Below are 12,475 nucleotides of genomic sequence, written 5' to 3'. Positions count from 1 at the left end.
TATTTATATTATTTATATTAAAAAAAATGAACTAGTGACCCAATAAAAAATAAATGTGTAAAAAGAATAAAATATAATTATATGTGAAAGAATTGAAAGTGTAAATTGAAACAGTTAATGTGTAGGGGGTATTAAAGGTATGTGTTTTCATCTAATGTACAGAATGGAAGAGGGGGGTATCAAAAATATGACTAACTCTAAGTTAGTATTCTACCAGTATTAACTAAATTCACGAAATTACTTCTTGGTTTTTCATGATTTGCAGTGGATAAGTTAAGTAAATTGGTAGATTTGGAAGATAAGGGGATTCTTCTTGATGATTTTGGAGGAGGATGTAATCCAATTTCAGCTTCTTCATTATATGATGATAATGATGAAGGAGTGGATGAATTTGATGAAGATGATGATGAGCTTTGTAATGAATAGTTTGAATGGGAATTCTTCAATGATAAGGAAGAGTTATAAGATGATAATGAAGCATTTGAACTTGATCTTGAAGAACTTGAAGAAATACTTCTGTTGCTGAAAGAATTGGATAATCTGTAATAATTGAGTTTTTGTGAGTTTTCTTCGTCCATCTTTTGTACCAATTGTTGTTTGATAGTAGTTAAAAATGGTTGTAAAGCCACAATCAAATCATCCTCTTTAATGGAGATATTCCATTTTAATAATCCAATTAATTCACGTTCAGCCATATTAACTTCTTCATTTGTTAAAAGTCCATCGGTATATTTTGTCCAATGTTTATTTAAAGGAGATTGATCATTTAAAGATTTAGCACTAAGAATCAAAGCAGCAATGAAAATACGATGTCTAGTGGTTTCCATTCCAATAGCATTAGCAGGAAGAATATTTCTTAATTTATTGAGATATACTAAAGTTGCCATTAAAGTTGGAGTTTGAACATTGGAATATTTAATTAAATTCTTAATGAATACCACTAATGAAATATTTGATTTTTGAAGAGGACTAACTAATAAATTAGATGATTTGGTTGAAGGTATTAAACTATATTGAGGTTTTACACTCCGAACTTGAATTATAGCACAAGTGGTAGTAGCCAAGATATCAATCATCTCTTGACAAACTGGTTGTCTTGAAAATACTTTCAAAGCTTCTCTATCTGACATGACTGTATGTATGTGTATATGTGTATAAGGAAGTAATAAGTATCACACCAGGATCTTTGGATATGAATCAATAAAAGTTAGAAATGAAGGATATATTTGAAGGAATGGATGAGTGAATGAATAAATAAATTAAGTATAAATATGATAAGAACAATAGTTTGAACTTTCTCTATTGAACTCCTATGACGATAGCAAAGAAAGACTATTTACTTTTAGGATAATAAACTATATTTATATATCTTTAATTATAAAACAAAGAACCAAATATAAATATAAAAAAAAATTTCGATATTGTGGGATAAATATATACATATATAAAGAACAGAAGGAAAGAATTTTACATCCCATACATCTTATTGTTCATGATACATCAAATTACATAGCAAACCATGAAAATTACCCCAAAAAGCATATAATTGTTGAAAAAAAGAAAAAGTAGGCAAAAAAAAAATTAAAGAATCAAAAAATAAAAAAATAAAATAAAAATAAAAATAAAATATTTCTAAAAACGCGACCACCCCCTTTTTTAACTATTAGAGTTAATTTGTTACGCGATATTCCCTATTTAGGTAATTTGATTAAATTACCATTAATTTTTGACATACAATCATCGTTGATTGATTAACGATTAACCTGGTTTTAGTATAGGAAAAATTATTTCTATAATGAGTAGTTGTCGAAATATGGGAATTTATGTTCAATAATGTGGGTGATACTTTACTTGGTTGCTGGTCTAAGCTAATTTTAAACTTCCTTGACTTACGACTCTTCCTGATATTCTTATTATATCATGGCACAGCTTAAATTTTTAGAGATAAATTCGTGATAGTGAGGAACCAAAAAAAAAATAGTGAGGCTTTTGTGGATTGTGTCACTAATCTCGTCATGAACGACGCCTCCTTGATGAATTTAAGGAGTACAGATAAACAAATAAATATTCATGCTAAACAAATAACGAAATCAATAAGTAAACAATAATAAACATTACCACAAAATTTTCTTAGCAGGGTTAAGGGCGTCTTATAATTAGAGTGTAATTAGCGTGGCTATAGAGGTATAGGCTATGGGTGGTCTAACTAATTCGAATGATGATCACCTATTTTAAAGAAGCAAACCATCAAAATTAGCGCATAATCTGATTTAATATCACTGCCTACTTAGTTACACCCATACTAATATGCTTGCTTATAGTTTCAAGTTAGATAGTGGTATTCATTTAGGGGATGTGTGACGAAATTTTGCGCTGTGCTCAGTAAAATAAAATCGTCAAATGAGTATGTCATTAATGATACAGGTCATGTTTTGTGTTATTATTTATATTTACTTAATATTTTTAAATGACGGTGTAGATGAGATTAGATATACCTTGATTAAATCCTAATCCAGCCATCCAAAGCTATAGAATTAGTTATACTCAAGGTTGAACTATAGTTTGTATTTAATTTTGAGTCCCTGGATCTAAAATCGATCTAGACCTGTGACGCCATAAAATTCACTATTCGCGCTGCGTAGTCATACTCTCCCTTACTCACCAACACCACAACCAGCCTCTATAAACTAGATACCACCCTGTCTAAAAGAAGGAACCTCCCATCTCATATTCACTTACATATATTCGCAGCAACTCACGTATAGAACTCATAGTTAATCTCTAATGTAGCGGAGAATCCTTATTATTCTCTCCATCTAGACTGGATTTTTTTTATTATTAGTTGCAAGGTAGCGCCCCCTTTTTTCATGTATCACAAAATTACTCTTGTTTAGGTAATTTTGAAAGATTCATTTTTTACTATTATAAGTAAAGGGGAAGGATAAGTGAAAAATTTATTTTACGCTTCGATTGCAGATCATTAATTAACAACGAAGATGTGTTTGTTTTGTTTCTTATCTATAGTTTCAGTTGCAAATTAAGCTATATAATATTTTCTTTCATATAAAGATGTGGGAGTATGCCCCTCGTGGTGTTATACTGTTTTAAGTATTTTTAATGTAGTATATGATCTCCGTTTTACACACCCTGTAATGTCAAATTTTTATTGTCTTATCGAACTGAAATTAGTATGGATGATTTACAATTTGATTTAGAAGAATTTGAACAAACAATAAAAGCAATTAAAATAATAAAAGTAAGAATATAGTAATAAGATATGTTAACTTAAATAAAGAGATAAATAGAAATTCTTGTGATGATGACCAAAAAGTTATACTTTAACAACATCAGCAACATCAGGATAATAGAAGAATGCCAATGCTACAATTAAATAAGTACTAACAAGCATAACCCCTTCTAAATAATTTGATTCACCATCTAAAATAACCAAATTTGAAATGAAAACTGATACGAATAAAATGGCCGTTTCAAATGTAGAAAAATATAATGACATTGGAACATCAAGAATCCACCCTACTAATACCATGAATGGAGTTACAAATATAGCAATTTGTAATGAAGAACCAACTGCAACACCAATAGCTAAATCCATTTTATTTTTCATGGCTACTACAACGGCAGTAACATGTTCAGCAGCATTACCCACGATTGGAATAACAATAAGACCAATGAAAGTTTTCGATAAACCTGATGATTCAACAATATTATCAATGGATCCAACTAAATAATCAGCACATAATGATACTAAAATTGTAGCTACTACTAAAACACCTAATGAAGTTGATATTGATAAATGTTTAACTTCATTTTCTTTTGTAGAAAGATTTGTAGTATTATCAGATGAAATAGTTTCAGGAAGTACTGCAGTAAGTATACCATCATCAATTTGCGGTTGAACTTCAAATAAAGCTTTATGAGTTTTTAATTGGAAGAATAAAAAGATAACGTAAACCACTAATAAAATAATAGATACTCCTCTTGATAATGATAAGATTAAATCATCTGAAGTACCTGGCACTGGGAATTCATCTTCATTGGTTGGAGATGGTAAACTAGCATGGAAAGCAGCAGGAATTAATAAACTTGAAGTGGCTAAAGCCATTAATGAACTCATAGTTTGAGCTACGGTTTGATTAAAAGTTTGTTGAAGTCTATTAATACCACCAGCAATGAAACAACAACCTAAAACAAGTAATAAATTGGATAAGATTGATCCTAACATGGAAGCTTGAACAATTCTAATTTGATTTTCTTTTAAGGCAATGATTGATACAATCAATTCAACAGCGTTACCAAAGGTGGCATTTAATAAACCACCAAGAGTTTCACCCACATGTTCAGCTAATTCTTCAGTTGCAAATGCTAAGATGGATGCTAATGGGACAATAGCAAGGAAATTAATCCAGAAAACAGCATTTGAATTCCATTCATAAATACCAGCTATTATACCTATTGGAACGAATATTAATAAGTAATTGACAGGAGATGAATAAAAGATTGTGATTAAAGTTTTTAAGAAGTGGCGTCTTAATGAGGATAATTTTTGAGTACTGGTATGACCATTAGAATTACTTGAAAGTAAAGGAGTTTGGTCTAACGAAGGCATTTGTTTAACTAGTTAGTGATATGATATTAATGGGATGATATGAGGATTGATAAAATGGGCAGATCTTTTCTTGAACAATGAAGATAAGATAACACAAGATAAGATTGAATTGGGTTGATCTTTAGGATGAAGAGATTGAAAGTAGTATGAGAAAATGAATGCGCTTAGTATGACGTATGGCTAAGAAATTGGTAGTTGATGGGACGTGAAAGTTAAGATTGATATGAATAACTCTTGAATTTCCAAAGGGCTGAACGAATTGACTATATCAGTTCGTAACCACACTTACTTAACGTTTACACTTTGACTTTGAAAAGGAAAAGTGAAATTTTAAATTTTGATATTGGCCTAAATTTATTTCGTTGCGGAGGAGGCTGAGGAACGATGGCTTCTGCTTTTAACTATTAGCGTTTCACTCAATGCACACACGCTTAAAAATAATGTCAAGATTATAATTCAAACAAGCTTGTTTAAAATGGTATAAAACAAGCTTATGTTTGGTTAGTATTGATTTACAAGAAATTAAAAATTATATAGGATCAAATCTGATATTAAGTTACGATAGGTCATGGCTATTCTGTCAAATCTATCGGTCAATTGTCATGTCTTATCCTTGTCTTCTCTTCCTAATAACCCGAAACCAGCACGCCAAAATATCCAAAAATGTCTCGTTCTCTTTCGTATTTCTTATAAGATTTTCTTGGTTTAATATGGTACGACATTTTATTAAAACATCCATACATTTAGTTTAAAATCGTCTACATCCATACCTCCGATGTGATCTGATAAAACTGGTAATAATATATATAGACATATATAAAATGGCAAACGTAAACTACTTAAACTTATTAAATTAAAAAAGGAAGGGGAATATCTATATACAGAATAGAGAGGTTTAAATCTAAACTAAACTAATTCATTCCATAAGTATGGAGTAAATATGTATATGGCCGTGAAAATGGTTTGGAAGGCCTCAATACAAGCTAATGGAGCTCCTAATAATCCTCTTTCAATACAATTACAATAGATAGCATAAAATGCAACACTAAAGAAATGATTGAATAAAATCATTGGGAATGGTAACATACCAGATAATAATCCAATTGGACCACTAACACATGATCCTCCTAATAAGAAATATTTAAAACATCCCTTTTGTAAGATTTTAAGTGCCACATTATCAGCGGCAAATAATGCATATAATGCAATTGATAAAGTATTTATAACAGCATCTAAATTCTTTCTTTGTCTATGGAATTGACCTAATCTCTTACTTAATAATTCATAATCTTCAAAATCTTCAATTTGTTTTGGCAGTAATAAACGTGATAATAATACAGCATCATTTAATCCAACTGTCATACCACCTCCAGTTAATGGATGTCTCATATTTAATGAATCTCCTAACATAATTAATCCTTGATGACTAACATTACCTTGTTTTAAAGCAGGTAAATATTGATTTGGCATAACTCTAAATCTTCTCGTTTCTAAAGCCTCTCTAAATGATGGAGCAGTTTCCTTTGGAACATATGGTAAAACATGACTCTTTAAATAATTATATAATTCATCATTAGATTGAGATGGTGGTTTATTTGATCTGTAAGCACATAAAATTCTAGTCTCCTTTGGAGAAATTTGATATATCAAAATTGGGGCATGATCTCCTAATATAACATGACCATGATGTTTAGCAGGTAATTGAGCATCTATTAAATGTAATCCCACAAAATAGGATCCAATAGTTGGAATATTAGTTGGTGATAATTCTTTTCTAAATTTAGAATATATACCATCACAACATATAGTTAATTTAGAATAATATCTTTTAAATTCAGGTTCATCTTTATCATTTTCACCTTTAACTTTAACTTTAACTCCAATAATCACATTTGGATCTTCATCATTTCTTAATATATTGGTCACATTACCTTCTAACCAATCAACATTACGTTCATTTTTAACAATATTTCTTAAATTATCTAAAAACACACCATGATGGAAGGATGCACCTCTAACTCTTTCATCAGCATCCCATTCTTGAGAATTTAAAGTTGAATCAGTAAGTAATTTATCATTATCACCAAATACACAGGATGGAACTGGTTTAACTGGATTAGTGGTATTGGCATCTTGCTTTAAAGGATACTTTAATATAAGTTCTTCATTATTAAACTTAATATAATAACCCACTTCATGAGTGGCTTCGATATTATTTATAGCTTGAATCATACCCAATTCTCTTAAAGCTTTAAGACCAGCAGGTTGCATTAATTCTCCCACAATTCTATCTGGTATAGACCAATCTCTTTCAACAATCAACACATCTCTACCTTGTCTGGCTAATGCTGTGGCGATAGCTGGACCAACCACACCAGCACCAATGACGATAGCATCGAATATCTTTTCTGGAGAACCCATCGATATTTATATTTTGTATTTATATTCTGATAATCTCAATTCTATCAACAGTGATGACCTGTTTGATTTTCTTGTCGATTTGTTGTGAAATGTCTATATTCTTTACACTACCCAACAATATGCTGCCTCAGATGAAATGATTACCTTTTTATATTGAATTAAAGATGTGAATAAGGATATGAAAAATAAGACCATAAAAATCAGGTTTTCACTTTAAGTCTATGATTTTTTTTCGTATAGGTTTCGCAATTATTTATAAATTTTATCACGCTCGTTTCCAGTCGTATAAATTATTATTTTTGCATCAAAACAAATCATCTGATTGTATAATTAAAAAAGAAAGTTTCACCTGTTTCGTACCAATTAATTAACGTGTATTTGTAACGACGCGTTCTATATGTATGTATGTATATAATGGAGAGATCTATTTATGTTAACGATAGGAACAACTAATCGCTATCTTCATCACTTTCCTCTTCACTTTCTTCTTCAGCTGTCTCTAACCAAGTAATGAATTTCTCAGTTAAAGTACGAACTTCTTTAATATTGTCATTAACAGTATCTTTGGTAGAATTCCACCAGCCAAGAATAGTCTCTTCTGATAATGCAACATCATATAATGTTTGGATTGCAAAACATAATACCACCTGGTTATACGATTTATCAATTTTAACGATTTTCTCTTCAAGAATATTAAGTAAATCAGTACCATCTTCAGGTTCAAATATTTGTCTCTCATACATTGGACCCCATCTTTCAAATATCTTTTTCGTAGCTAATTGAGGTGTAAGTGTACCGGTAGTAATGAATTTCAAAACTTGTTTTAATAATGATTCAGTAGTAGCTTCTCTAACATCATGATAATTAGCATTCATCGACATTCTTAAAGTATTTAATTCTAACATGGCAGTATCTAAATCATGATTATTTTCTAAGGAACGATCGACAGTAGCAGTAGCTTCTTGTATGAAATCTTCTTCTTCTTCTGAATATACTTCACCATCATAATCAGTAGATACCATTGATGTAGTAGATAATCTTCTACTCTTGGAATGTTTACGACTATGTTTTCTTGATTTATTACGATTTGAAATTGATGCAATTGAATCATCAGATACATTCAATGACTTCATTTGATATATGATACCTGAATATTGATCACCAGCTTCTGATTCTGATTCATCATCAAAATCCTTATCGGATACATACAAGAATCCCACTCCATCTTCACCTACTAAATCAATATCTTGAACTTCAAAATGAGGCACAGTTGGAGTACTCGGCATATTTTCATCTTCATCGTCATCATCTTCATCACTTTCGAAGGAATCACCAAATGAATCACCATCATTATTATCAATTGGGATTTCCAGAATTCTAGAATTATGAGCAATTTGTCTATTATTACCGATTTTAACATTAAACCCAATAACGGTACCTGGATTTAAAGTAACACTTGATCCAATATGAGCATTGGACGCTACTATAGTATGATTTACTTCTGTATTATCTTCAATTATTGCACCATCCCAAACATAAGAATTACTAATAGTAACATTCTTACCAATTTTACAATTTCTACCAATAACTGATTTTTTAATTATTGAACCTTCACCCACACTTGAATTTGCTCCAATTGATGTACAACTACCAATTTTACAAGATTGAGCTAATACAACTTTTTCTTCTTTATAAATATGTTTTGATTCATAAGTATATGAAGTACCTTCAATTAAATTTGAATCAGGTACTAATGGATAACACCATCTGGCTAATACATCTTGAGAAATAGCATCATAAGTAGCCCAACTTTCAACTCTGGCAGCGTATTCTGAACTATCATCTGAAATGTATGCATAAATGGTTTTCTTAACTAAATCAGTAGTAACGACTCCCTTTACGAAATCATTTCTTAAATATTGATAATCGAAATTTTCTTGGAAGATTTGAGGCACATGTGGTGTACAAATATCAACATGACAATCAATTAAATCATTTCTAATGGCAATTTCATCTTCTACATCTTCAAATAATTCAGGATCAACATTGATACTAGCCTTTTTACCATCAACTGGTGGTATACCTTGATAAAATAAACATCTACTGGTCTTTTTATCCAATATGAATGTGGCTGGGTCAACATGAGACCTGGTTCTATGTAAAGGAGATGCAGGGGTTAAAACCATAGTGATGATATGATCTTTATCTTGTTGCTTTTTAAATTTATGGAAATTCATTACTTTTGAAAAATCAATATTGGTAACCACATCACCCGAAACTAATAAGAAATCACCACTAATTAATCCTCTATTATCTAAATCCCTCATAGCATCACCAACAGATCTTGATTCTAATGACATTATAGTATATACATTGAAAGGTGAGTCATGAGAAGACCATTTGGAAGATTCAATATATTGTTGGACTTGTTCAGCATGAGCTGAACACATCAAATGAACTTCATTTACTCCAGCCTTAGCTAAGAACTCTAAAGTATATTCAATTAATGGTACATTGGCCAATGGTAATAAACATCTTGGTTTAACTGAGGTTAATGGCATGAATCTAGTTTGAAATGAATCAGTTAAAACGATTGCTTGGAACCGTTCATCTTGAACATCCTCTTTTTGTTTCTTATTCTTTGGAGGCATCCTTGAGTTGTCCTAGTTTTCTTTTGCCTAGCCTTCAGCTGAAATGATAAAAGGTGTAAAGATCTCTAAGTTGTTCCAAAGGTTTAATGATTCATCTTCTCTAATATTTTTTTTGGTTCAGACGCACACTGAAAAATTTTTGTTAACAAAATTAAATTTGTTAGTGATTTGATGTAATAAGATTCAGAGCAATATAACTTTAAATGAAAGTAGAGATTTGATGATTTGAAGCAGTAGTGAACAAGAATAAGTTATTTTCCAACAAGTTGGAAGAGATATTGTTATCAATTGCTTGAGTGGTGCAAGTCGGTCCCTGCTTAGCATTCCAAGCTTAATTATATCACACCCAATTACAACCTATACAACCTTCCATTTAACTTTTAACTTATATCAGATTATAAGGGAGCACGTATGATACTAATATAATAACCTTGATAAACTAAACCTTCTATTATCATAGAATAAACGTGATATTTATTTCTTCGTTTAATTTCAATATAATCACGTGACTTGGTTTTGGTTTGTAAAAAGTTGACGTCAATTAAATTACATGTTACTAAATTTTGATCCAATTGTGTAATTTTAGTGGGGGAGGGGAATATAGTGTATAGGTTGCAAAAATATGAATTAATGGACAATATATCAACCATTGATATAGATAACTTACAAATTAGTTTGCAATTGATGGCTTGTTTATTGAGTTAACCAATTATATTCCAGGTTTATGCGATTTCGGGTAACTTTATTATATTATCTCTATATAAAACAGAAAACTAAACAATTAACATAATACTTCTAATAAACTAGGAACAAACACAACAATGTCGAGAAGAGAAGATGATGGGAATATATATATACATGAGATTTGACTTTTGGTTGCTTCTATTTTTGGTTTGTAGGTTTACTTTTGTTCAGCAGCAGTAGCTGGAGTGGAAGCAGCTGCAACAGCAGTAGTAGCAGCAGCTGATCTAGCGTCTTGTTTCTTCTTTAATTCAGCAAGAATCAATGATTCTTCAGCTTGCTTTTCATCAATGATTCTTTTCCATTCAGGAACTGGAGGTGGTCTTGATTTTTCAAGTTCCTTTTCTTTCATAGATAAAACAATAGTACCTAAAAGTAAAATAATAGTTATACCTTGAGCATACATTCTTGCTTGAACAGCTTTTTGAGCACCAGTCATGATTTTATCTTTATTCACCAATACCCAAGAACCATATAATGAAGCGGCCCATGCACTAATAATGATAGGATATTTGTTCTTGTTTAATGAGGTGAATATCTTTTCATTCAAAGCCATTTCATTCCATTGTCTATATTCTTCAATAACAAGCTTTTCACTATATTCCGAAGAATGCATTTGTTTATCGAAATCCCAGGACCCTTGATCAGCAAAGAAAGCACCCATAGAAACTGTTGGCATGACTATAAGAGCAGTCTTAATACTAGTATTGAAGGAATTAAATCTAACGGTATGTCTTTTCTTCAAGTAAGTAAAGATACCTACCGAAAGTATAGAACCGTAGAATAAACCTTTCAACCCCTCAGAAGTGATATGGGCGATATGAGCTTGTTTTTCCTCTTCTCCAAGAAGTTTCATATTGACTTAAATTGACTTATAAACTCTTCTTTTTGAACTTTATAAAAAGAATAGTGAATAAGTCTGATATTTATAAATGTCTTCTCAAAATTTCTTTTTCAATATTTTTTGATTTTCGTTTGTGTCAATCGTATGTTAAAACTGTATAAACGATATCCCGCGCTGTTTAAAACTGATCAATTGATATCAATTCACACATTAAACCCCCTTATCAACTGGTTACCAGATTATTCATATTAAGGTCCTTAAACTAGTTTTGAGTATCGTATAGTGTGACGTAATTTATACGAGCTTTTGATCATTAGTTTACCTCGCGGTGTATTGATTGTTTAATTTCGGATTCCAATCATATTCTCCCCCTTTAGATCTCAACAACAACAACAACAACAACAAGAACGACAAGATATATCAATCAATCATGAACTTCGATCACTCTGATATGGGACACCATATCCCTGTTCAGACTTCTGATATGGGTCACTCAATGCCAGGCATGGAAGATAAATGTTCTATGAATGTAAGTATTCAATTGCTATAAGTTTACCATTACTCCAAATGTTTGTTACTAACCTCCTTCTATAGATGTTATTTACATGGGATTGGCAAAATACTTGTGTAGTATTTAGATGGTGGCATATTAAATCATTCACAGGATTTATTCTCTCATTCATTGCCATTGTGGTGATTACATCTGGTTATGAATTTTTAAAATCTTGGTTTGGTCAATGGCAAAGATCTTATCTGAATACTTTAAGTGGATCAGCCGTTAATACTACTGGAGCTGCTATTAACAGATTCAAATTGAAAAGATCTTTATTCTATGGTATTCAAGTTGGTTATTCCTTCTTATTAATGTTGGTATTTATGACTTATAATGGATGGTTAATGATTGCTGTAGCCATTGGAGCTGCTGTAGGTAACTTTTTTTGGGGTGGAATTGATGTTGCAGCAGCTAGTAGAGACTTATCATGTCATTAAGTCTATATAGATTAGTTTTATTTTGAATATGTTCATGAATAAACAAATTTTTGGTAAATTTTAAAATCATATTCATCTTTTGAGGTTGTAAATCTGAGATTGCAAATGAATTTTGCACCAAAAATTTACAAAAGTAGGAAAGTAATTTACACTAATTTTTATTAGCAAACTATATTCATAACTCATGTATACGTATATTTA

The 12,475-nt window shown here is 30.8% G+C and overlaps 6 protein-coding genes across 6 annotated transcripts; 1 reads left to right on the top strand and 5 right to left on the bottom strand. All coding sequences in view use genetic code 12, as the record gives it.

Annotated features, from left to right (window-relative positions):
- Positions 1-197: 197 nt before the first annotated feature.
- Positions 198-1,130, bottom strand: PCL2 (cyclin; the record flags this gene model as incomplete). Its single annotated transcript, XM_064905266.1, has 1 exon — positions 198-1,130. The coding sequence occupies one exon, from the start codon at positions 1,128-1,130 to the stop codon at positions 198-200; it is 933 nt and encodes a 310-aa protein (XP_064759907.1).
- Positions 1,131-3,331: 2,201 nt separating this feature from the next.
- Positions 3,332-4,627, bottom strand: VCX1 (Vcx1p; the record flags this gene model as incomplete). Its single annotated transcript, XM_064906506.1, has 1 exon — positions 3,332-4,627. The coding sequence occupies one exon, from the start codon at positions 4,625-4,627 to the stop codon at positions 3,332-3,334; it is 1,296 nt and encodes a 431-aa protein (XP_064759906.1).
- Positions 4,628-5,080: 453 nt separating this feature from the next.
- ERG1 (squalene monooxygenase) lies at positions 5,081-7,341 on the bottom strand. Its single transcript, XM_064904237.1, has one exon. The coding sequence runs from the start codon at positions 7,046-7,048 to the stop codon at positions 5,534-5,536; it is 1,515 nt and encodes a 504-aa protein (XP_064759905.1). The 5' UTR covers positions 7,049-7,341; the 3' UTR covers positions 5,081-5,533.
- Position 7,342: 1 nt separating this feature from the next.
- Positions 7,343-9,897, bottom strand: GCD6 (translation initiation factor eIF2B catalytic subunit epsilon). Its single transcript, XM_064904238.1, has one exon. The coding sequence runs from the start codon at positions 9,697-9,699 to the stop codon at positions 7,498-7,500; it is 2,202 nt and encodes a 733-aa protein (XP_064759904.1). The 5' UTR covers positions 9,700-9,897; the 3' UTR covers positions 7,343-7,497.
- Positions 9,898-10,474: 577 nt separating this feature from the next.
- DFJ63DRAFT_230382 (uncharacterized protein) lies at positions 10,475-11,587 on the bottom strand. Its single transcript, XM_064904244.1, has one exon. It carries the CDS (start codon positions 11,294-11,296, stop codon positions 10,601-10,603), a length of 696 nt encoding a protein of 231 aa, XP_064759903.1. The 5' UTR covers positions 11,297-11,587; the 3' UTR covers positions 10,475-10,600.
- Positions 11,588-11,714: 127 nt separating this feature from the next.
- On the top strand, positions 11,715-12,274 carry CTR2 (low-affinity Cu transporter; the record flags this gene model as incomplete). Its single annotated transcript, XM_064906505.1, has 2 exons — positions 11,715-11,813; positions 11,879-12,274. The coding sequence occupies 2 exons, from the start codon at positions 11,715-11,717 to the stop codon at positions 12,272-12,274; spliced, it is 495 nt and encodes a 164-aa protein (XP_064759902.1).
- Positions 12,275-12,475: the final 201 nt, after the last annotated feature.

Source organism: Scheffersomyces coipomensis, assembly GCF_036884675.1.
Source record: "Scheffersomyces coipomensis strain NRRL Y-17651 chromosome Unknown DFJ63scaffold_7, whole genome shotgun sequence".
NCBI classification, from domain to species: domain Eukaryota; kingdom Fungi; phylum Ascomycota; class Pichiomycetes; order Serinales; family Debaryomycetaceae; genus Scheffersomyces; species Scheffersomyces coipomensis.
This window is presented reverse-complemented; position numbering and strand designations above follow the sequence as displayed.